Here is a 26,332-nt window from a genome sequence, read left to right as displayed (position 1 = left end):
TATTTACCTTACATACTTTCCCGTGTAGAGATTATTTGTTATTTGTGAAGTAAAAATGTGTTTTGGGTGCATTTTTCAACATACACGCTACCTTCCAGCGTTGCCGTCACAGGTTCAAAACCTGATTAAGGATTTGGCAAGTAAAACCCCCGTCACCACACACACTCAGGATAGGCTGAGTGTGTGTGGGTCAAAGCCTATGTCATGACATAGGCTATGTCATGACATGTTCAACCTACACCCAAGTGCAGGCACAAGACGCAGCCACAGGCGCAGAACCTGGGCCACGGGCGCCAGGCACAGACCACAGGCCCGGAGCAAGGTACCGCGCCGACAGAACGACACCCCGACACGCTGACACGCCGCCCGAACCGCCCGCACTGCAGGCGAGCCGGAGGGACCCCATGCCCACCCACGCCCCATGCAAGAGCGAGACCCGCCCAACCGCAGCTGACCAGACGCCCCCTGGCCAACCACACCCCAGTGCTCAATGTGTGCTGTTGGCAATTGCATTTAAAATTGTTTAAGTCCTCCAAGCAAGGCAAACCGAATCACTCGCACCCCTCCTGTCCCGCAGACCCTGGTCTGGTGGAGTGTTGTTTGGAGTAGTATTGGTGTGCGAGTGTATGTGTTCTCAGCTACTATGAGTGGGATTTAAATTTCGGAACGGACGAGAAACACACTGGGGCACGAGTGTGACAGGCAAGATGGCAGCCGCCCGCCACATCCCCAACCCACATAGCTCACACCCCACCTGTCCCGCAAACCTGAGGCCTGTTGTGCGGTGTATGTAATGAGTATGAGTTTTGGCACTGGGAGAGATAGGCGAATCAACCAGATCAATGCAGGTGCGCAGCAGGCGGGGGAGTGATTATATTACATTATATAACATCATATATTTACATTATATTGCATTAGATTACATTATATAGTTGCATTATATTACATTACATTATGTATTTACATTAATTACATTATATGACATTATATATTTACATTAAATTACATTATATTACATCATGTATTTACATTATTTTACATTACATATTTACATTATATAACATTATATATTTACATTATATGACATTATATGACATTGTATGACATTATATAGTCGCATTACATTACATTACATTATGTATTTACATTAATTACATTATATGACATTATATGACATTATTTATTCACATTAAATTACATTTTATTACAGAACAGAACAGAAGGTATTGGAGGCAGATGATCCACTGTGGCGATCCCATACGGGAGCATCGGAAAGAAGGAGAATATATTATTATTATTATCATATATTTACATTATATTACATTATATGACATTATATATTTACATTCAAGATTCAAAAGATTCAAGATTCAAGATTTTTTTTCATTTGTCACATACATATACATACTTTCATACATATATGCAGTGGAATGTAATGCAATGCACCCGGTGATAGCACACAATATGTCCTAGGAAAAAATAAAAATAAAAAAATTCTTTCTAATAGACCGACTAACTGACTCCTAAAACGTAATACAGTAAGTTGAATTCTTATAGAATAAAATAAAAATATATAGAATAAAATACAATAAAAATGAAATGAAATAAAATGGAATAGGTTGAAGGAATATGCCTATGTATATACAGATATGTGCATTTAAAGTGGCATGTGAATTAAAGTGGCATGTGAATGTGAATAGTGTGAGGTAGTGTTTGGGATAATACAGCACAGTATACAACAGTACGGCGCAGCAATACGGCATCACGAACAACCCTGAACAGTGACAGTATGCGGTACAGTATGCTACATACAGTACAGTAGGTAGTGGAGCCTATGTGTTAGGACCCCTGGTGAGGTCAGCGTTGACAGTTCTAATGGCTTCCGGGAAAAAACTGTCTCAGTCTCTCTGTTCTCGCTGCGTGACTGCGGAGGCGCTTGCCTGACGCAGCAGCTGGAACAGTCCGTTGTTGGGGTGATGAGGATCCTTCATGATCCTGCAGCTCTGCTACTACACCTCCTGGTGTATAACTCCTGCAAGGGGGGGAGGGTAGTTCCAGTGGTACCTTCAGCTGAACGCACCATATATAACATTATATATTTACATTATATTACATTCTATATTTACATTATATTACATTATATATTTACATTATATTACATTATGTATTTACATTATATTATATATTTACATTATATTACATTATGTATTTACATTATATTACATTATATATTTACATTATATTACATTATGTATTTACATTATATTACAGGTAGCTGTGGATGTGAGATGCCACAGACACCTCTGGAGTTCAAAAAACATCGTAAAATATTCACACAAAAATATTCTTCCTGGATCAATAACTGACTAAACAGGATATTATCTTATGATGTTAAAATGTAATCCATATTAGTAACCATGGGAACATAGACAACAAGCTCCAACCTCTGAATGTCGTGTGTTTCGGGATTAGGAATCTATGAACATATAACTATCTTTTCAAAACTCACTTCTAGACGATTCAATCATTAACAATTTAAGTGTTCAGATGTAATCAAAATCAAACTTTGTACTACGGTCTTTACTTTCTAAAATTATATTACAGTTATTAAAATAATGATATTATTGTATATTATATTATGATCACATTTATATTAGATCATATTATAATATATTTTATTACATTATAATATAATATATTATATTAAATAACATTATATTATACTGTATTATAATATAGTATATTATATTATATTATATTATATTATGTTCCATTTTATGCTGTAACTTTACCTTATATCAGAAAATAATATTTAGAAATATGTTATCAGCATGTTTTCTTAGATGGAAACAAGTCAAATTTGTAAACTAATAAGTGTAAACTATATTTATTGACATATCTTTAGTATAGTTAAAGGTACATTCCACTGTACTTCCATCGTATCTTTCATTTGATCTTTCTGTATTTATTTCTGTGACGTGAAGCCAGGCACCTAACTGTCTTTCCATTTCTAAAAAAACATTTTACACAATAAGCATAATGCAAATGTGTCTGTACCCCAAAACATGCGAGAACAGACTACAGAATATTCATATCCAAACAGCTACTTTTCCCTCATCATATCTAATCAAAACCTACTTTTAAGGAGTGGCTCTCGTCATCATCTTGTTCGAGAGAAACTGTTATCATTGGTACTGTCATTTATTTACTTTTTTAAATCATCTTTACAGTAGACCATAGTCAATCATTAATGTTTAATAAACAAAAGAAATAAAACTCCGTTGCCACCAGACACCAGCTCATAGCCTACCCTGACCAAGACCAGCGTCGTGGGCCTTTCCACAGGCTAAACATTCATGTTAAAAAGTGCATTAATTTCTTTTGTTATAAATACTTTTTTTTTTAAATAAATTCATAAACTGGACCTCACAGTGATGCGCAGTGGGCATGGAGGACACTGAAGACGGCATTGCTGTGGTGGGCATCGGATGCAATTTTCCAGGGGGTAAATCAATCTAAATAAATATTTTTAAAAGTATATAAAAAAATATGATGAGGACGATATGTGTGAAAAATGTGATAAAGCAGTAGTACGTTTAGCTTACTATGATTCTGGAGGGTTTTTTTACCTGGCAGATGCGGAATTATTGTAAAGTTTTATATTATATATATCATTTATTGTTATATGATCAATCACTACTTAACTGTGGTTATAACAAGCAAGTCCTTTTAATTACATTTTTTTGGGGGTTTTCCTTTGTTTTTTTTAATATTCTGATTAAACTTTGTAACATTTAAACATCTGATTTCACTCATCAAAATATATATATTGGATTTTTCTTTATCTTTTACTTCTTGTTACGAGTGTCTGATGCAAAACAGGAAGACACCTTGACAGAGCAAGAGACAACGGACAAAATATAGTTTATTCCCCCGTTTAACGTCCTGCATCAGGTGGATACCTCTGTACTAGTCTGCTGACTCACACACACACACACACACACACACACACACACCGAAGTGATATATTGTATATATTAAAACACCCTATATTCCTATAATTTAATCACACTTTGAAGTATTTGTTTTGTGTTTAAATGTAATTTATTTTTAATTCATGTCTGTATATTATATTTTTATATTTAATTGGTTTATGATAATTGTCTTTGGAGAAACTCACCAATCCTGACCACGACAAACACCTCTTCCAGATAATCATATATATAATGAACACTGATCAGCAACAACATTAAAAGCACCACTATTAACACTAATACTGTGGAGCTCCCCCTCATGTCCCCAAAACAGCTGTGAGGTGGAGGCATGGACTCCACCAGATTCTGAAGGTGTCCTGTGGTATCTGGCACCAAGACGTTGGCAGCAGATCCTTTAAGTCCTGGAAGTTGGAGGTGGTGCCCCCACGGATCCGGCTTGTTGCTCCAGCACATCCCACAGATGCTCCGCCGGATCGGACCCTGACCCCACCCATCCACATGATGTAGAAGAAACGTGATTCATCAGACCTCCACCTTCTTCCATTGCTCCCTGGTCCAGTTGTGACGCTCCTGTGTCCATTGTAGGTGCTTTCAGGGGTGGACAGGGGTCAGCATGGACACTGTGAGCGCTCCCATACGCAGCAAGCTGCCATGCACTGTGTGTTCTACACCTTTCTATCATAGCACCGTTCACTATTTCACCACTTTGTGCTGCAGTAGTTCTTCTGTGGGATCCAACCAGACGGGCTGGACCTGGCTCCCCACAATGAGCCTTGAGCCCCATGACCCTGTCGCCGGTTCACCGGTCGTCCTTCCTCAGAGCACTTTTGGTTGGTAGTAACCACTGCATAGCGGGAACAGCCCACAAGAGCTGTGGTTGTGGAGATGCTCTGACCCAGTCGTCCAGCATCACAATGTGCTCCTTGTCAAAGTGGCTCAGATCCTTACGCTGCTTCAACATCAACTTCAACAACTGACTCTTCACTTGCTGCCTCAAATAATAATAATAATATACAAAAGTATATATTTCATAATAGCATATAACAGTATATATACATATATATATATATATACATATATATATATATATAACACTATATATAACACTATAACACTAAATAATAATAATATATAACAGTATATATATATATATAAAACAGTATATAATAATAATAATAATAATTATGATATATAACGGTATATATATAATAATAATATATAACAATAAATAATAATAATAATATATAACAGTATATATATAATAATAATATATAACAGTATATATATAATAATAATATATAACAGTATATATATAATAATAATATATAACAATATATATATATAACAATAATATATCCCACCACTTAAAAGGTGCCATTGGAACCACATGATCAACGTTATTCATTTTACCTGGCAGTGGTTTTAATGTTGTGGCTTTCTCAGTGTATATACTCATTTTGTGTGTCCCCACAAACAGGAGAGGGGCTGGAAAACTTCTGGAAAGTTCTTGTGGAAGGAAGGAACTGCTCTGTTCCCATTCCCAGCGAGAGGTTTGACCTGTCCAGCTGGTATGATGCTGACGACAGCAAGACGGGGAAGTCGCGCACCGCCAAGGCCGCGCTCGTCCGGGGGTGCGCTTTGTTGCTTAATTTTAGTTTTTTTGTTTTAAATCTTCATCGTTTTTATGATCTATAATAAAGGATAAATTAATCAGGATCCCCATTCAAAACTTGCCTTGTCCTTATGGCGGACCCCGCCACCAACCATGGAAACACAGCTGAGCACATACATTACTCCAATACTGTGAATATTTGTTTGTTATGAAATTTCAGCTAAATAATTAACAAAATGTAAAAAATTTGAATCCAAATAATCTTAAGGATGACCACTTTAATATCAAAATGTGTAAATTGTAAATGTGTGCATGTCTCCATAGAAGGTGCAGATAGCTGGAATATCAAAATGGAAGCTGACCTCACCCTTCCCCCCCCTGGTTTCTCCCGCAGGTTCAATGAGTTTGACCACAGGTTTTTCGGGATCAGCGACAGCGAGGCAGACCAGATGGACCCGCAGCAGAAGCAGCTGCTCCAGTGCGTGTACCGAGCCCTGGAGGATGCTGGGATACCCCTGGAGGAGGCCAGCGGCACCAGCACCGGAGTGTTCATTGGTGAGAAAATGTGGTGATGAATTGTGGGACTAGATATTGTCTGGGCATACGCTGGACATTGGACATACAGTATGTATTCAGACGCTTACATTAATGTTAAATAACACTGTAGATAATAACACAACACTATAATGGGAAACTGAGAAATTTTAAACTGTGTTTGTGAATCAATGTGTTTTGCCGCCATTCGTGTAATATATTTAAATAACAACATACACTCCATGTACTACACTCCATGTAGTAATGATTTATAATTTAAACCCAATATACCCATATCAATAAATTATCCTGTGCATAGAATCGTATTTTGTATATTCTGTATATTTTTTTTAATATTTGGCTATTTGTGGTCAGAGATGTAAACAGAGTTCTTATTGAGTCTTCTGACCACGGTGTTCTGGGACATGGTCTCCGGTGGTTCTTTCGCCTTTCTTCTTGTAAAGTATGCCTCTGCCTTGAGGGTTGATTCTGATTCTGGTTCTGGTTCTGGTTCCGACTCAGGTCTGATGAACAGGGATTTCGAGCAGTGTGCCGCCCACATGCACCCCGCCGTCATCAACCACTGGACGGGGACGGGCCTCGCCATGAGCATCGCAGCCAACCGCATCTCCTACACCTTCAACTTCACCGGACCGTCGCTGTGCATCGACTGTGCGTGCTCCTCGTCCCTGGTGGCGCTGCACCTCGCCTGCCAGGCCATCAGACAGGGTCAGTACGACTTAGAACCACTAAAAAAAGAGGGGAAAAAAATTAAATTCAGGTTGTCAGCGGAGTCTGCCAGAGAAATACTGGGCGGTTTACTTAAAAAAATAAGGAAAATTCAGCACTTTAACTTGTATTTCATTTTTAAAATAAAGAAAAATGCAGACACGGTTGCATTCAGCCATGTCTGTATATTATGGCAGAATGCATGCTCCCCATGTTCACATCAGTTTCCTCCGAGTGCTACCCCACCCCAAAAAGACACGTTAGGTTTGGATGCTCCGGCCGATGCCCCTGAGCAAGGCATCGGTCCAGATCTGGAGTTGGTCCCCGGGCTTCTCAACATTATTAGACAATTTTGGGAACGCCTGACCATCGTGATGGGTAACTGTTGACAAGCCTGGTTAATGCTTCACTCACTCACATACGTTCACCAACTGCTCCAACCACGGCCGCATGTCTGCATTTTCTTTCATCTTTTCATTTGCTTTTCTTTACACTGCCTCTTTACATATTTACTGAATATTTTTCATAACTCAAATATTTGCTCTATCTTATCAGGGGACTGTGAGATGGCGTTATGCGGCGGCGTCAACGCCATCTTTGAGCCCAGGATCTTTGTGTCCCTCAGCAAAGCCAAAATGATCTCACCCGAAGGAACCAGCAAACCTTTCTCCGGACGAGCCGACGGCTACGGCAGAGGAGAGGGATGCGGCGTCGTCCTGCTCAAGCCTCTGAAAAAGGTCAGGATATATATTAAACATTGTGAGATTATTGTGAGAAAGAAAGACCAGATTTCTGCAAATACAGTGAATGACCGTTTCTTAAAAAGTGCCAGCTAGCTTTTTCCATTTAATAGACCACTTCCTACCTCTTCCCCAAATCGAGTGCTCTCCTTTACAGCAGTGCATTTCTACACGGCCAAAAAAACAATTCAAGGTCATGTTAATACTTTTACAATAGTTTCTGATTTTAAAGTTAATCACATCAATCAATAAAGATGCTTTTGTATTGGTGATAGGCTATCATTTATATGTACTGTAGTTCCAATTGGTTCCGGAAATGATTTTTGGAACCGACTGTTGTTCTTACTAAAGCCCCTAATCTACATGGAATTCCTAACATTGCTGGATTAAAAATATCCGGAAAAGGCAGTAGTGTACTCATTCCCACATTGGCTTCCATTATGTAAAAGTTCCGTTTGGAGTCTGTTCCACATAGATGTCTGTTCCAGATACATAACATAATGCTCGCTCAAGAGGTGTCTGATATCACGTGAGACCAGGCAACAGAAGTGTTTATTTGACCGGCGCTTCACCCCCCCTTTCACTATTTGGATTCGCACAACCCCTACTTTGCCGAAATGTTACTGCTTCCATTCCCACATACTTCCCTTCACATTCCAACATTTTGCCGTAAATTATACTACTTAGAGAGTGGGGAAATTTACGGAACGACTTTTACGGAACATGGACACCGGCTCCCATTCCCACATGACACCAATACGCAATATTGACGGTAGATTTGCGGCTTTCAGTGCAAGTGGGAAAGGGGCTCAAGATAAATGCTTGTGCTTTAAGCTACAGCATAATAACAATGTGATTCAGTTCTTTAAAATGAAGGTATTTTGACTTTTAACTATTTTGATAAATGTAGAAAATAAATAAATCGTGAAACTATTATATTTTTAACAGGCTTTACAGGACCGTGACAATGTATGGGGTGTCATCAGCAAAACGGCAGTCAACCAAGATGGGCACTCGGTCACTCCTATCACGAAGCCCTCGATGAGTCAACAAGAGGAACTCCTGAGGAGGATCTACTCTGAGTCGGACATTGCCAACGTCCAGTACATCGAGGCGCATGGAACTGGAACTCCGGCTGGAGACCCGACGGAGGCAGGCAGCATCTCAAACATCATCGCCAAAGCCAGGCCCTCGGGGTCTGACACATTACGCATCGGCTCCGTGAAGAGCAACATCGGACACACAGAGTCTGCGGCTGGAGTGGCAGGACTCATTAAAATACTGCTCATGATGAAGCATGAAACCATCGTTCCTACAGTGTTCTATTCCGAAGACAGTGCCAGTGTAGATGCAAAGGCTCTGAATATCAAAGTTCCCTCTGAGGCAGAGAAGTGGAGGAACTCTGGGGAAAGGATAGCCGGAGTTAACAATTTCGGGTTTGGGGGAACAAATGCGCACGCTATTGTCAAACAACACAAACGGTCGCACTTGCCTCGAAACTGCGAGGGGAAATCAAGCAAGTTTTTTGTCATCTCAGCAAAGTCACTGAAATCTCTCAGCTTGATGCTAGAAGACACCATCAAACAGGTAGATGCTGACAACAGGGTTGACCTTGATTCTCTCGTGTTTACAGCCGCATGCAGAAGAAGCCACCTGAAGCATAAATACAGAAAGGCCTTTCTGGTGTCCTCTTTAGGTGATCTCAAAGATCAGCTCAAAGCGGCCTTGAGCAAAACTGTTGCACCTTCCTATTCAGATGCAAGGTTGGTGTTTGTCTTCTGTGGCAACGGCGTAACCTACCATGGCATGTGCAAGCAGCTCTTAAAACGAGAGCCTGTGTTCAGAGATAAAGTCAAAGAGATTGGGAAATATTTCCAAAGTTTCAGCACGTTAGACATATTGAACAGCCTTGAGAGTGAGATCGAAAGGAGTGACTTTGAAAAGCCAGATGTTGTGCAGCCCCTTCTCTTTGCCATTCAGGTCGGCATCACCACACTCCTCAAACACTGGGGTGTGAAGCCAGACGCCATCCTTGGACACTCTGTTGGCGAGGTTGCTGCTGCTCACTGTTCTGGCCTATTGTCTCTGGAGGATGCGATCAAGGTCATCTACTACCGCAGCGCTCTCCAATGTCGGGTCACTGGAGGGAAGATGCTGGTAATTAGTAACATGGCTGTGTCTGATGTAGTCAAGCTCCTCACTCCTTACAACAACAAGATTTGCATTGCTGCTTTCAACAGCCCCCAGTCCTGCACCCTGTCGGGGGATGCAGATGCAATAGCAAGACTTCACGATGAGCTTAAATTCTCAGCCAAGGGTCCGAATCTATTCCTCCGTGTACTGGATGTGCCTGCTGCCTACCACAGCCACATGATGGACCCAATTCTGTCCGACATCAGTGAGAGTATTGGATCATTAGGGGTGAATGATCGAGACACAGAGTTGTTTTCTACAGTGACAGGCAAGGAGGTTGAGGATCCAGATTTTATCACAGGAGAATACTGGGCAAGAAACATCCGCGAGCCAGTTTCTTTCGAGCAGGCATTGAGTGCAGCAACTAAAGGGAAGAAGAATGTAGTGTTTGTTGAGATTGGTCCAAGGAGGGCTTTGCAAAGAAACATCATGGAAACTCTGGGAAATAACACCCCTGTTTTGGCCTCTGTCCAGCCAGAGAAAGATCATGAAACAATGCTTGCTGTGGTATCAAAGCTTTTTGAAGCGGGGGTTCACGTAGATTGGAAGCAGTACTACGAAGGGTGCCAGATGAACCCATTGCCTTTTCCGAGGTACCAGTTTGATTGCTCTGAGAGAGATGTAATCATTGGGGCATCACAGAAAAACACAGCAAGTAGTCACCCCATCCTCTCTCAAACTGGCAGTGAAAGCAATGTTTTCACTTGTGATCTATTAGCTGACTCATCCTTCTACCTTAAAGAGCATAAGCACAATGGCATTCCCATCATCCCGGGTGCTTTCTATGCTGAGTTGGGTTTGGCTGCTTTCATGGCGAGTGCCAATCCAAGAGTTCCTCTTAATTCACTTCAGCTCAGCGTCAACTTTCAAAGCCCATTTGTTCTAACCCAGAATGCACCAGAGATGAAAGTGCAACTAGAACAAACTGGGAATGAAGCAGGTTTCAAAGTGTTCTCTTCATCAGCAGTCTATGCATCAGGCACAGTAGGTGCCAAGCAGAGGAAATTAAACAAGCAGCCATGCATTTCCTTAAGCTCCATCTACAAAAGAGGCAAATCTGTCATAAATTCTGAAGAATTCTACAGAAAACTTTCTGAGGTTGGTTTTCAGTATGGGGATGTCTTCCAAAATAAAGGTGATGTGCATTACTACCAAGAGCTGATGGAGGCTTTCTCACTTGTCACAGTTCCAGAAGAATTGCGGTCTCAGTTGCATGACTATCACATTCATCCAGTTATACTTGATTTCCTGATGCAGCTTCTCACAGTTACCGTGGCACATGCATTTGCTGGCAGACCAGGATTTCCTGCCAAAATAGGCAAACTTACAGTTTTCGAACCCCTCCAACACGAGATGGTTGTCTATCTAAGAACAGTGGCTGTTGGTACTGATCACTTTGAAGTGTGTGGCTGCTTCACCGATAAAGAGGGCGGTGTGTTGGCTGAGCTTCAGCATGTGATGATCAAATTCCTTGGCAGTGCTTCCCGTGTGGTTGAGGAGTACTTTTACCACAATGACTACAATGTCATCTCTGAGGAAATCACAGTCTCCAACCCTCCAAGGGCTCTGGTCTTCTGTGACCATTTAGGAATATCCACAGCCATGAAAAAATATCTTGACGACACATCTATCTACATTTCCACCACACATGCAAAGGATCTCGTGATCTATGGATTCCCAACTCTGTTGGCGAAACTAAACATCAAAGATATTGCGAAAAACTTTGATGAAGTCTTGTTTCTTTGGGGTAAAGAAGACCTGACAACATTGGCAGCAGATGATGTCCTGCAGAATCTGGTGAGCTGCTGTGAAATGTACCGCCAAATAGTCCTTGAACTAAAGGTTTTAAATTATCCAAACTCAATCAGAGCGGTAACCTACCACTCAGCTGAGATCACGGTGGACCGTGTGAGTGCAGGCTTTTCTCTCTCTGGCATGACAAGATCACTTTCTGCAGAGTTACCAAACCTTAACTTTCAGCTGATTGATATAAGTTCTACCTCTGGGGAGGACATTGCAGCTCTGTCTCAGGTGTTAAAATCATGTCCTTGTAGTCGTTACCCAGAATTGGTCATAGAAGATGGCTTGATTTTGAAGCCCTCAATTGTGCGCACTCCTACTCAAATGATTGAGAGTTCGGAGGGGAAATTCGGCCCATCATGGTCCGAGCCTTGCATCCTTCACACGGATGATGCATATGAAGTAACTAAGCTACGTGCCATTCCCTACGATGTGGAGGAGCAGCCAATCAGTGAGACATCAGTGGAAATTCAACTCAGTAAGATATGTGTTCATTCCTCTGATTATTTTCCAGTCAGCGATTCACATTTCAAATTTGGCCAGACAATCTACTGGAACGAGCACACATCTCAGAACCACAAGCTACTTGCTCTGGATTTCAGTGGTATTGTAACAGCTGTTGGGAAGAATGTAAAAAAACGGGAAGTTGGCGATCATGTTGTTTGCTGTTACCCTGTTGTTGCGGCCACCAAGGTTGTAGTACCAGAGGAAGTGTGCTATAGCACAAACAGGTTCCCATTCCTCAAGGAGACACCCTGTGTTTCATACTTTGTGCTTGCTTGGGAGATCCTGCACAGAGCCTTGCCCAAAGCCAAACATCATCTTGGGATCATATCCGTTGTCTCAGATTCGGCCCTAATGAAAGTCTTGGCCCACACCTCTTACAAATCAGGCTGGAAAGTCATTGTAGAGCCACAGTGCAATGGACGTTTCGTAGCTGTTAACCAGGTGGAAGCGTTTGTCATTCTGCCTCCATTTGACGAGTCTGTGATCATTAAATGTGGCAACATTCCCGGGGTACGAAATATTGTCATCATCACCAAATCTCAATCTCAGTGTTTGCTTGCTCAAGAAGCCTTTCAAAGTGTCAAGGACAGTGTTCACACGCAAATTTTACAAATATCAGCAGTTCTGCAAAGGGGATCTCTGACTGCACAAAGGCCACACATTTATCGTTGGCTGAAGGCCATGAATTTGAACAGGAAGTCATTTGCTCTTGAGAGTTTCACCTTTCAGCAAGAGGCTTTCAAAAATAACATTGTCCCTCCCACAAAGGCAGTAGGATCATACTTCAACGTAGGGGCCCTACCTGTTGTGACCTTAGGCCTGAATGGCAAAGATCTCAATAGTGCACTGTCTGAGATTCCAGTTCTGCCTACAAAAAAAGAGCTTTTCAGGAAGAGCGCTGTGTACATTGTGACGGGCGGCCTATCTGGCCTGGGCTTTGAAACAGTCAAGTTCATCTCCCAAAGAGGAGGAGGACACGTTGTTATATTTTCCAGGAGCAAACCCAAGCCAGAGATGCAGAGAGCGATACACAGTGTTGAGAAACAGCATGAGGTATGCATCACTACCATGGAGTGTGACGTGTCTGTAACAGAACATGTGCAAAAGTCTGTCAGTGCTATTTGCCAGAGATTTCCCAGCTGTCCAATCAAAGGAGTGTTTCACAGTGCAGTGGTCCTTCATGATGGGCTCATTGAAACTCTGGATAGATCTCTCTTTGAAAAGGTTCTCAAGCCTAAAGTGATGGGTGTTCTGAATCTGCACCATGCAACACTTGGCTGCCAGTTGGATTACTTTGTGTGCTACTCCTCCATCTCTGCTTTTCTGGGGAATGCGTCACAAACAAACTATGCAGCAGCCAACACTTTCCTGGACACATTCTGTCAGTACAGACGCAAGCACGGACTCCCCGGTCAGTCCATCAACTGGGGGGCGATGAACCTTGGCCTCCTTTTGAACAAAGAGCACTTTCAAAGATTTCTGGAGGCCAAGGGGATAATGGTGATGGAGGTGACTGAGGTGCACAAGAGTTTGGAACAGTGTCTCATTCTCAACAGACCTCAGCAAGCGGTGTGTCGGTTTCACTTCAAAAACATCCGCTCCAACATCCTGTCACAAAACAATGCCTTGACCATGCGCTTGGCTGCGCTGTTAGAGGAAGTGTTCCAAAAATCCAATGAGGTGGATTCACTGACGCCATTAGAAGCATCCTCGCCAAACGATTATGTCAAGTCTCTTCTCTGCAACACTATGGGCCTCGACAAGAGTGAGTTGAGTGACAACTTGTCTCTTTCTTCTCTGGGCATCGACTCCATGCAGGCCATGACTCTGCAGAACCTCATCTTTCAGGAGCGAGGTGTGAACGTGCCTCTGGTCAAACTGTTGGACCCCAATGCGACCATTTCAACCCTGGTAGTCATCCTGAATGAGGGTGCTGATGATCAAAACTCCATAGAAATGGAGTCTGCTTCCACGAGACTGTAGAACTGTCAAACACACCTTTTATGCACATGCAATACACAGCAGTTTAATTATTCCCAGATCTTCATGCCACTAATCCTAGTCTGGGTTGCGGAGGCAACAGGCTTAACAGGGTGGCCCAGACGTCCTTTTCCCAAGCAACTTCCTCCAGCACATCCTTGGGAATTCCGAGGCTTTACCATGCCAGCTGGGAGATATAATCCTTCCACTGGCTTCTGGGTCGGCCCCCGGGTCTCCTACCTTTTTGTTGTGCTCAACTGGCTCCTCTCAATGCGGCGGAGCAATGGTTATACTCTCAGGTCCATCCGTATCGCTTAGTTACTCACCCGATCACTATGACTGAGCCCAGCCACTCTGTGGGAGAACCTCAGGGAACCACAAGGCACATCCCTACCGAAACACAACACCCGGGGACAGATTTGACTTGTCGCTGAGGATATTAACACAACTCTTACTCCGGTCATATAGGGACTGAATGGCACACAGCAGGGGCCCCAGTATCCCATACGCCCATAGTACCTCCCAGAGAACCCTTCAGGGCACACGGTAAAAGGCTTTTTCCAAGTCTACAAAACATATAGATTGTAGATTGGTCTGGCGAATTCCAAAATCAGCATTGTTCCGCCTGAATCTAAGGTTCAACTATCGGCCAAATTCTCCTTTCCAGTACCCTGGCATAGGCTTTCCGAGGGAGGCACACAACAGTCAGAGTACTCCTCCCTGTGACCCGAATTCACATTGAGGCCACCCACTCATTCACTGGAACAAACTCCAAGCAAGTGACTCCGAGCTGGCTGGTGAGTATCCCCACCCCTGCCCAGCGCCTCTCCCCCTGCGTGACTCCAGAGTGGGAGCGAGTCCAAACCTGATAGAGAAGTTTGGTTCCAGAGCCAGTGCTGTGCGTAGAGGTGAGTCTGATGATGTCCAGTCGGTACCTCCCAAACCCGTGCTCCTTCCCCACCAGAGAGGTGAAGCTCCATGTGCCAAATGCCATTTTCCATTGCCCAGGTCCAGCATGCCTAGCCCCACTCTGCCTCTGCCTGCTACCCACTAGCATTGCACCGGCCCCTGATGATTTGCCTTGGGGGGTGGGCCCACAAGGCAGCGGCTGCCTGTTACTTTTTCGGGCTAAACCCAACCTGGTTTCATATGCCACACGGTCACCAGGCACTTGCCTGCAAGCTCCACAGCCAGGCCTGGCTCCAGGGGTTGGCCTCAGTCTCTATAGCCTGGGTGAAGTTCTTTCAGCCATTTTTAGTTGTTGTCTCATCAGATTGTGAGAATCGTTATTTGTCTGGCCCCTCACCTAAATCCAATCTGTCATGGGTGGCCCTTACCAGGCACTGAAACCCCAGACAGCATAGCTCCAAGGTTCATTGGGGCACACAAACCCCTCCACCACACTAAGGTTCCGATTCCCAGAAGGGGATTCTTCACATATTCTATTCTGAAACTATTCTAAACTGCCTGACTATATTTTTTTGTGAATTCAAAAACAAAATAATAATATGAACAGTATATTCTGACACAAAATACACAAAATATGTGTATTTTGCATTTGGACTGATTTTATGAGATGTTTGGTTATGAAATGAATGATGCATAATAATTCCATCAGGGGCAGCTGTTTTGCTGTCATTTTAAAATGTTTGTTTAATATTTGATTGAAGGGAACTATGGGTATATGACTTTGTCTTTAATTTAATTAAATATATACAGTCATTTGATACTACCAATAAAATGTCGCTTTGGACAAAAGCATCGGATAAACAACGTAATTTAATGTAAAATAAATATTTATAGAAATGCATGAGAGTCACTTTGTTGGCAGAGAAGTTAATAATTCAATCCCTTTTATTATTTTGATTTGAAAGCGTGTTTTACATAGTTTGTCATTGTTCATCATATCAGTTGCCTATCTAATACTGTATATATACAGTATATTTTTTTTAAATACTTAATTTACATTTGAATTAATTGTATAATGACAATGTTTTTTGGAATAATGGGAAGCTTTAAAAAGTTTGTGTCGCTGATACGTGTATTAAAGCTTCCATCTGAAATTTTGACCAAAAGTGGGCAGGTCTTATTTTCTTGTGTGCTTGTTCCCTGTTCATCTCCTTCAGGTCATATTTAGAATTTATTCCCAATTAACACGACAATGTGTGATTGATAATGAGATTTATTTGATGATGGTAATAGAACACAACATCTCATTAACTCTTACGTTGTCTCCAATAAACAATATGATGTCTGATTACAGAGAAGCAGCAGACAAGGACAATAATATGTATTTTATTTCATTAATTGGATATACATTGATAATTCTAATGAGGTGCCCTCAGTTGTTGGTATTAAGGATATATTTATTATTAAATAATTAATGAATGAATATAGTTTTCTTGGGGTTTTTTTATTCCATTTATTACTTATCCCTTGACACATTTTTGTCCAATTTCCCCCCGCTTAAATGTCAATTGTTCCTCATAATTTTCCATCAAAGGAATAAATAAATGTAAAATAAAAAAGCATCAACAGTAAGAGCTATTGAATATTCTTTCCTTCTTTTAACCTTCTTAAAAAGTATCTTAAAGGTCTTAAAGTATCTTAAATCACAGGTTTCTCCTCTATACCTTGTGGGTCCCAGGATGGATCTCAGCAAAAGTCAAAGATTGTGGGAAGACTAAGATGTGTTAATAACATGGTAAATGATCTGAAAACGGTTTTATTCTGCAATAACATCAATTACCTCCAATTAGATATCTCCGGATCTTGTTTCTCATAAAAGTAATGAGAACTTGAGATGACATATGCATCAATGGACCTACAGTAGTCCTAGGTAAGACGTCACTCGGTCATTGATGTTTAATCAAACTAGGCCATTAAAAAATTATTTTTACATATTTATTGCATTCTTTCTTGCCACTGACTTTTTTGGAGAATAATACTGTTAGAAATTACATTACTTTTGAAAGGACAAAAGGGAAATAAATGGAGGATAAGTATTTGATGGAATTTTCAGCAACAATTGATGAATAACATGACTATCAAACTTTAATCTCAATAACTACATATCATTCTAGTTTACCATTAAAATATAACATATTGACATTGTACACAGGCAGATTATGAGAAATTCACAGCTAAATTGCACACCTAAGTCATTATATCTCTGCAGTTTTAAGATTTCACTATTTATGAGGCAATAAAGTGACCGTAATTACTAAGATTAGTACACATTTTCTTGCAAATGCTTTATTTCCAAACCATTCCACACAACCAAAAATCAATGAATCAGTCTTCCAATGAGATGAGTAATAATAAATTAATAAAACGACAAAAAAATGTAAACAAAAAAAAAGAATAATAATAATTAGGTAGAAAAAATATTGTCTTGAAGGAACACAAAAAAGTGTACAAATGATTACATTCTACAAATAATGAAAAATGTCTGGAAATTCGCAGATAATCTGAAGATCTTCTTTCAAATGAATGAATGAAATACTAAATTAGTGTATTTAAATTAAGTGTCAGAAATCTTTCCTAGTCACTATCACTTACAATGGTCACCAGTGTGGCCAGCGTGCAGTTGGGGTCGAGTATTCTCACCAGGGGAACGTTCACACCGATCTCCTGGAAAATTTGGTTCTGTAGCGTCATCGCCAACATGGAGTCGATGCCCAGCTGGCAGAGCGCCATGTCCTCGTCCAACTCGTCCATGCTTACACTGCCTACACTGCTGAGCACCGCCTTTACATTGTCACGTACGGAGGAGGACAAAAATTGGACCCTTGGCTCCACAAATGTCACCTCCGGCGGTTCCATCTCCAGCAGAGCCGTCAGCCGCTCTCTCAGAGCAGCGTTCTGGGAAAGGACGTGTCGGCTGAGATTTCTGAAGTTGAACTTGCAGACGACTTGCTGAGGGTTGTTCACCCTTAGACACTTTTCCAGAGCCGTGTGAACCTCATAAACATCCATTACCATCATCCCTTTTGTCTCCAGGAACCTCTGGAAGTGATCTTTGTTCAGTAGAAGACCAAGATTCAAAGGCCCCCAGTTGATGGACTGTGCAGCTAGTCCAAGGTTTCTCCGATAGTGACAGAACGTGTCCAGGAAAGAATTGGCCGCTGCATAGTTACATTGGGATGCGTTCCCGATGAAGGCAGAAACAGAAGAGTAGCACACAAAGTAGTCCAGCTTGTTGTGCAGTGTTGCATAGTGAAGACTGAGAACTCCATTCACTTTGGGGCGGAACACCTTCTCAAAGAGAGAGCGATCGAGGCTTTGGATCAGCGCATCGTGTAAAACCGCAGCGCTGTGAAAAACTCCTTTGATAGGACAAGTGGGGAACCTTTGTGCGATCTTAGAGAACGCTTCGACTACCTGTCCCGAAACGGAGACATCACACTGGACAGGCATTATCGTCACGCCACTTCTATTCTGAAGTGTTTCCATCTCAGTCAGAAGTTCCGATGTCAGAACTCTCCGCGATAGTGTTGCAATGCAACCCCCGCCGTGATGCGCAATGAACTTGACCGTCTCCAGTCCCAATCCAGAGAGTCCCCCAGTCACAACATAGACACAGTTCGGCTCAAAGAGTTTCTTTGGCCTCATCAGAAAAGGGACATCCGACAATGGACAATCAGATGGTGCATGGTCCAAAACCAATTGCTGCACGGTCTCGGTGGTAAAGTAGGATGCAAGATCTTTTGTTGTATGAGCGCTTGTGCCTGGGAACTGAAACGTGCTCCTTTTGAGAGAGACAGTATCCAAGCCTAATAATATCAGCCAGTGGAAAATCTTTCTGTTCTGTGCTTTGAGATTGGATCTCTGCAACACCTGGGACACACAGAGTTTGTGTATATGCGTGTGTTCATCCTCCCATGCCAAAAGATTTGCTTCTCGCATGGACATTTTATTGTTACACACAAAAATGGCATGCCTCTCCAAATCACTGATTTTACTTAAACTGCATGATGACTGATTAAAGGGGGGCAGGAAAACAAATGCGTTGCAATGATCAAGCTCGAGGAGTTCACTTCTGAAGTATGGTTGAGAGATGACACGCCACCCTGACCTGTTAGCAGTCAAAGCTAAAACCTTCAGCAAACCAGAACCTGGACTAGAGGAGATAAGTGCCAACCTCCTCTGTTGTTTTACATGACGCAGCGTCCTCTGCAGGATCTCCCATGCCAGAATAAAGTACGACACACAGGGAGTCTCTCTTAGAAAAGCGATTCTCTTTGTGTCGTAGCACACTGCCGCAGGGATAACAACCTTTGAAGTGGCAGCCACGGGATAACAAGAAGCAACATGATCTCCCACTTTCAGCTTTTGGACACGTTTGCCCACGGCTGTAACGAGGCCGCTAAAATCTAAAGCCAGAAGCTCGTGACACTGAGAGGTGCGCTTTTGCCAATAAAATGTCTCGCCAAAGGTCAAATGTGAAGTGCTTACAGGAAAGTAATCAGATGAATGTACACATACATTTGTGAGCTGGACCTCAACAGACTTCTCTTGAACAGAATGTATGTCTTCGATGCTGGGCGTGGCAGAGACATTTACTATTCTATGTGGATCAGTTGTTTGGAGGACAAAGTCCCTCGTATACATGTAGTCCAAGCCAGCCTCACATGACGGAGAGTCATTCATAGGCGTTCTTGATATCCTTGTCGATGACGCATGACCTTGGCAGATCATGACATCTTGTTCTTTGCAGGTGTTCATCACGTGAACCAGAGTTTGAATATCTTCGCTGGTCACTGAGGCGAGGTCTATCAGCTGGAAGGAGAGACCTGACACCTCCGCTGCACAAGCCCGGATCATACCAGACAGTACGAAACCGGGACTGACATGGTCCACAGTCCTCTCAGAGGACCTATAGGTAATGACCCGAACTATGCAAGAGCGATTGCTCTCTTTTAAGGTGAGAACAATCTGTCGAAAAAGCTCACAACAACCGGACATGGATTGTGATAATTTCTCAGGTGACAGGTGACTAAAATCCTCGACACCCCAAATAAATAGAACATTCTCTAAATCTTTGTCAGTGCAAAGTGAGCAAAGTATTAAGTCTCGGAGTTGGTTTGATAACCATTTGTCTCTGTTCATAATAAAGGTTGATTCCTGGTGTACATATGGTCTAAGAGCTTTAGCAATTCCTAGTTTGTCTTCGAAAATCACAGCCTTTATTTTGCCCTTTAAATTAATGTCATCTGTGATTGAGATAATTTCATTGTGAAAGAACAGGGACATGGAAGTAGATGAGCAATTGCCCAAAAACGAGATCCTCACATCCATAAGTTCCACCAAAATGTTGCCATGTTTGTCAGAAAAGCAACCGCAAACATCAAGGAAGTCTGATGTCTCTTGGGTTGCTCTCAAATAAACAACCATTTCCTGTTGTAATGGGCCTGAAACTGCGACACAACCAATCGCTGAGGGGAAACCCCGCCGAGGTGTTTGGCCTCTAACTGCCACCACAGCCGACACTTGGAGGAAATAATCCAACACCACTGGATGCAGAAAATACTCATGGAGCTGTTTCTGAATTTTACCAGGGACTTGAATGACAGTTACAGCTTCTTTGAATTCAATTCCAACCCGCACATCACCAAGTTGCTTGAAGACGGAGCCGTATTCAAATCCTGCTTGAGAAAGAATTGAGTAGATCTCCTTTCTGTCAATAACTAATCCACATCTTTGCATGATCATTGTAAGGCAAATAGTTGGCTCTTCCAGTAACGACTGTCCGTTAGTACGACGATATGTGCCAGATGCATGTGTTGCTGAAGAAGACTGGATCTGAAATGTACCGCCAGTCTCTGCATGCTCCACTGTTACTTTCATTTCATGAGTGTTTGAGCTGAGTGCCAGCAGACTATGAAAAGTTACAGCCAGATGGAGTTTGGAAAGGGGCACCTTTGGCGTTACACTCACCATTATTAAAGCAAATGCTAGCTCAACATAAAATGCCCCTGGCATGACCGCCATACCGTTATTCTTATGCTCCGAAAGATAAGGTATAGTCTCCACTGAGAGATTGCAACTGTGCTGGTTATTGTCCTGCTTTGTTTTGCAGATAAGCGGATGGTGGGAGGAACAAGTCAATTCATTTCCTGTCCTTACAGCTTCAAAGTACACCACTTTCTTTGAGTTTTCAAACTGGTAAATTGGAAAGCCTGTGGGCAAGGTCTCAGTGCCACTAAAAAAGCGATGCCAGTCTACATTGATTCCCAGTTCGAACAGTTTTGCCACTGTCGACAGAATCGTCTCACAATCCTTCTCCGGCTGAACTGACGACAGAACAGTGGCATCATTTCCTAAAGTCTCATGGATGTTCCGCTGAAGAACCCTCCGAGGTCCAATCTCTACAAAGACCAAAGTCTTTCTTGACTGGGTGTCCTTGGCTACAGCTCTCAGTGCTTGTTCAAATGAAACAAGCTCCCTTATATTCCTTGCCCAGTATCTGCCTGTGCTGAAGTCACCGTTTGAATACCTGCCTCCAGTGACTGTTGAGTAAAGCTCACACTCCATATTACAGACAGCCAGCGAGCCGATTTTCTTCTCGATGCCACCCACAATGGGATCCATCACGTGGCTATGGTATGCAGCCGCAACATCCAGAACATGGAGGAAGAGGTTTTTTTCTGTTAGCGTGGTTTTTAGTCTCTGGTGGAGTGAGTCAATGGAATCTGCATCACCAGACAGAGTGCAGAAGAAGGGACTGTTGAAGGCTGCGACGCAAATTTTCCCAGAGAAGATGGGGAGAATTTGCAAGACCTTGGGAACAGCGACATTACTGACAACCAGCATCTTCCCTCCTGTGACTTTGCACTGGAGAGTGCTACGGTGGTGCATGACTTTCACTGCATCCTCCAGAGACAACAAACCTGAACAGTGAGCAGCAGCGACCTCACCAACAGAGTGTCCAAGAACTACATCAGGTTTGATTCCCCAGTGTTTGAGGAGTGCGGCGATGCCAACCTGAATGGCAAACAGCAGAGGCTGGACCACATCTGGCTTCATGAAATCCTCATTGTCATAGCCACTGATGATCTTTTGCACGATGCTGGTGCTTTTGAAGCTCTGGAAGAGATTTTCCACTTCTATGACCTTGTCGCGGAAGACTGGCACCTCTCTCAGAAGCTGTTGACACATCCCCTTGTATGTAACCCCGTTACCACAAAACACAAAGACCACTTGTAAGTCGGACTTGGTTGAGCCAGTCTTCTGATTCAGTGTCGATGCAAGTCGATGGCCTAAATCAGAGATGGAGGACGCAAGGAAGACCTTTCTGTATTTGTGTTTATGATGGCTTCTCCTACAGGCTGATGTATATGCCAGTGCATGTATGTCAACTGTTTTATCTCTGCAAAGTCTCTGGTAAGTGTCTCTGATGGAGTGAATGAATGATTTCTCAGAGGCCGCAGAAATCACAAAGGGCTTCTGAAAGCCACCATTTGTTAAAATTACATTTGTAGTCTGTAGCCTGTATTGTTTAACAATTGCATGCGCGTTAGTGCCCCCGAATCCAAAACTGTTGATCCCCGCTACCCTCACTGGTGACCTGTTTGACTCCCATTTTTCAGCTTCAGTGGGTATTTTTATATTGAGGGATTTTGCATCTACACTGGCACTGTCTTCGGAGTAGAACACTGTAGGAACGATGGTTTCATGCTTCATCATGAGCAGTATCTTAATGAGTGCTGCCACTCCAGCCGCAGACTCTGTGTGTCCGATGTTGCTCTTCACGGAGCCGATGCGCAGTGTCCCACAATGCGAGGGCCTGGCTTTGGCGATGACGTTTGAGATGCTACCTGCCTCCGTTGGATCGCCAGCCGGAGTTCCAGTCCCATGCGCCTCGATGTACTGGACATTCGCAAGGTCTGACTCAGAGTAGACCCTCCTCAGAAGTTCCTCTTGTTGACTCATCGAGGGTTTAGTCATAGGAGTGACTGAGCGGCCATCTTGGTTCACTGCCGTCTTGCTGATGACACCCCAAATGTTGTTGAAGTCTCTTATAGCCTTAGTACAGAAAGTGTCAATATGATGATATAATTCAAGTTATACTTGCGTTAATTACTTTGCATAGTTTGCTATACCCAGAGAGGAAAATATCTCTTTAATACACTTACATTTTTAAGTGGCTTTAGCAGCACTATTCCACAACCCTCTCCTCTGCCGTAGCCATCTGCTCCTTTGGAAAAAGGTCTACTGGTCCCATCAGCCGAGATCATCTTTGCCTTGCTGAGAGCGACAAAGATTCGTGGCTCTATGATACAGCTGACGCCCCCACACAGAGCCATGTCGCAGTCTCCTGGTTGAGGACGAGCCAACATAATGAACAAATGAAAAATAAGGGTTTGAATCAAGTTCACTGGGTACTGCAGTTTAATGTAGTATTTCACAAGGAGAGAGAACTGAAACGAATGCAATACTTTGCTTCATAGCCTGACATGCTGAATGCAGAGCCACCAGGGACGAGGAACAGGCGCTGTCGATGGTGAACGAAGGCCCGGTCAAATTAAAGGTGAAGGATATTCTGTTGGCGGCGATGCTCATGGCGGTCCCGGTGGCGCTGTAGTGGGAAATGGTGCTGGAATTGTTGTTAAGGAGGGTCTCAAAGTCCCTGTTCATGAGGCCTGCAACGGCAGACATACGCAGGAACAAATTTTGATATGCATTATTACATTGTTTGAGCAACATCTCCTTGGGTTATCAGTGAACTATAATGACCTATATGTTTACCTATATACACTCCAGTTCTGCTTCCATTCATTGTCTCCATTGATATTCCGGCATCTTCTAAAGCTCTGTAAGAACACTGCAGCAGGAGCTTCTGCTGAGGGTCCATGCAGTCAGCCTCGGCTTCGCTGATGCCGAAAAACTTGTGATCAAACTCATTAAACCTAGAGAAGAAAAGGTTGTGGTGTCCTTCACACATTATAAAATATCACTGGGAATTTTTACTGATTGAAAAAAAAAAACAGGATATCAAACTTACATCATATCCAGTTAATTGGACCATACAGATAAGTCAAAACAATAGAGTGAATATCCATTACTTTGTTTATAAAGAAGCAAAATCTCATCCTTTACCCTTCTATCAGAGCCCCTCTGGCCGTCTGTGTCTTTCCAGGTTTGATGGCATCGGGATCGAACCAGTGAGCGATGTCAAACCTCTCCTTTGGAAGATCAACCGTACAATTCTTCCCCTCCAATAAGGTTCTCCAGAAATGTTCCAAACCTTCGCCTTAAGATATATATATACACATAAACACAAATATATATACAAATATAAACATATATGCAGTATATATACATATATAGATGAATACACATACACACACACATATATATATATATATATATATATATATATATATATATATATATATATATACACATATACAGTGTATATACATATATAGAATTGAGATATATAGATATATACACACACACACACACACACACACACAGACAGACAGACAGACAGACAGACAGACAGACAGACAGACACACTACTCACAAAAAGTTAGGGATATTTGGCTTTCGGGTGAAATTTATGGAAAATGTAAAAAGTTCACACTACAGTGATATGATACCATGAAAGTAGGGCATTTAAGTAGAAGCATGCAATGGTGATTTCCTCATGTCAAACAATTTATTGAAACAAAAGCCAACAACAGTGGTGGGTTTACCACAACAACAAATGTCAATGTCTCAATAACTTGTCATGTGCCCTTGAGCATCAATTACAGCTTGACAACCATGTCTCATGCTGTTCACAAGTGATTTCTGCTAAAAGTGAATCGACTTTCATCAGAGAACAGCACTGAGGCCACTGGTCCCTCGTCCAGCGTAAATGCTCCCTGGCATGATGCCTGTGCCTGGTGGTGTGGTCAGGTATCCTTGCAGGTCGTCTAGCACGCAGACCACGCTGATGGAAACAGTTTTGAATGGTCTGACGTGACACTTGGGTGCCTCTCACCTCCCTTAAATGTGCCTGGAGTTGAGTGGCATCATCATCCGGTTCCACAGGGCACTGTTCACAATGAAGCGCTCATCAGTGTGGGATGTGGCCAAAGGACGTCCACTTCTATGCCTTTCTGTGACTCTTCCAGTCTCTGTATCTCTGTTGCAACCTGCTGATGACACTGTGACGCTCTAAGCTCAGTGGCCACTTCCCTCTGACAACATCCTGTTTGAAGCCTCGTAATGGCGAGGTGCTGTTGATCAGTTGTTAGGTGTCGTCTTGGTCTCATGATGTCAAAATGTGAACAGCATGACGAAGAGGACTGTTTAAATACCAATTCTAATTGAACCAGGAAGTTTATTGGTCAATTCCTGGATCAAACACCTGTTAATTTTGCCGTTCAGCTCCTTGTTAGAGAACAGCAAGTTGGTCAAAAAGTACTGAAACACCGAACAGTTGGACATGTGCATTCAAAGGTTTAGAGAAGGTCAAATTAAGTTAACCTGTAAAGGTCATAGTGCATTTTAGGTTCATCCTGAAATTTGACCCGAAAGCCGAATATCCCTAACTTTTTGTGAGTAGTGTATATACGTACAAACAAACGTATATTCAGTATCTCTCGTCTAAACTATATAATATACTATATAGACATTGTATAAACACTGTATATATGTATACTGTATATACTGACTATATACAGTACATATTTTTTAATATATTAATGTAAATATATGAATGTTTTAACCAACTTGAGACTGGATACAACTAATATGTTACAAAAAGCAAATTGGATGCTAAAACATTATACTGTAGGTTAGACAGCACTGTAGTTATAACATCAATTATGATGGATTATGAATGTTAAAAAAACCATTTTGTCATTTTAGAGTTTATAACAGCACTATACTGTGAATTCAGCCTTTTGGGTATTTGCGTAGTAGACTATTATTTGCAATACAAATCAAAATCTATTGGCTGCATAAAAAACACAACCTACAGCCACATAGATTTTAAATTTGTTTGCACAAATATTGGTGTAATTATAGTAGAATCACTCATTCTGGATAGAAAGATTCGCTCACCTCCAGGGAAGTTGCACCCAATCCCAACAACAGCTATGTCTTCATCTGGATCCTCCATCTCTGGTTTGGTTGTTTTTCATCCAAATAGTGGAATGGACCCAAATAATGCTAATTTTCTCCTGGAAACTCAGTACTCAGTAGCTGGAGACTCCTCCAACCCCAACTACTGAAGCTCTACCTCA

General features: G+C 42.2%; 2 protein-coding genes across 2 annotated transcripts; one reads left to right on the top strand and one right to left on the bottom strand.

The window, feature by feature from the left end:
- Nucleotides 1–3,447: 3,447 nt before the first annotated feature.
- Nucleotides 3,448–14,093, top strand: LOC307244771 (mycocerosic acid synthase-like; the record flags this gene model as incomplete). Its single annotated transcript, XM_080020075.1, has 6 exons — nt 3,448–3,505; nt 5,473–5,626; nt 6,002–6,162; nt 6,664–6,870; nt 7,426–7,607; nt 8,559–14,093. 6 exons carry the CDS (start codon nt 3,448–3,450, stop codon nt 14,091–14,093), a joined length of 6,297 nt encoding a protein of 2,098 aa, XP_079876201.1.
- A 3,540-nt stretch (nt 14,094–17,633) lies between these two features.
- Nucleotides 17,634–26,208, bottom strand: pks1 (polyketide synthase 1; the record flags this gene model as incomplete). Its single annotated transcript, XM_080020074.1, has 7 exons — nt 17,634–18,840; nt 19,162–23,117; nt 23,228–23,409; nt 23,531–23,734; nt 23,841–24,001; nt 24,192–24,345; nt 26,151–26,208. 7 exons carry the CDS (start codon nt 26,206–26,208, stop codon nt 17,634–17,636), a joined length of 5,922 nt encoding a protein of 1,973 aa, XP_079876200.1.
- Nucleotides 26,209–26,332: the final 124 nt, after the last annotated feature.

The sequence above is a fragment of the Zeus faber genome, assembly GCF_960531495.2.
Source record: "Zeus faber genome assembly, chromosome: 19".
NCBI lineage: Eukaryota > Metazoa > Chordata > Actinopteri > Zeiformes > Zeidae > Zeus > Zeus faber.
This window is presented reverse-complemented; position numbering and strand designations above follow the sequence as displayed.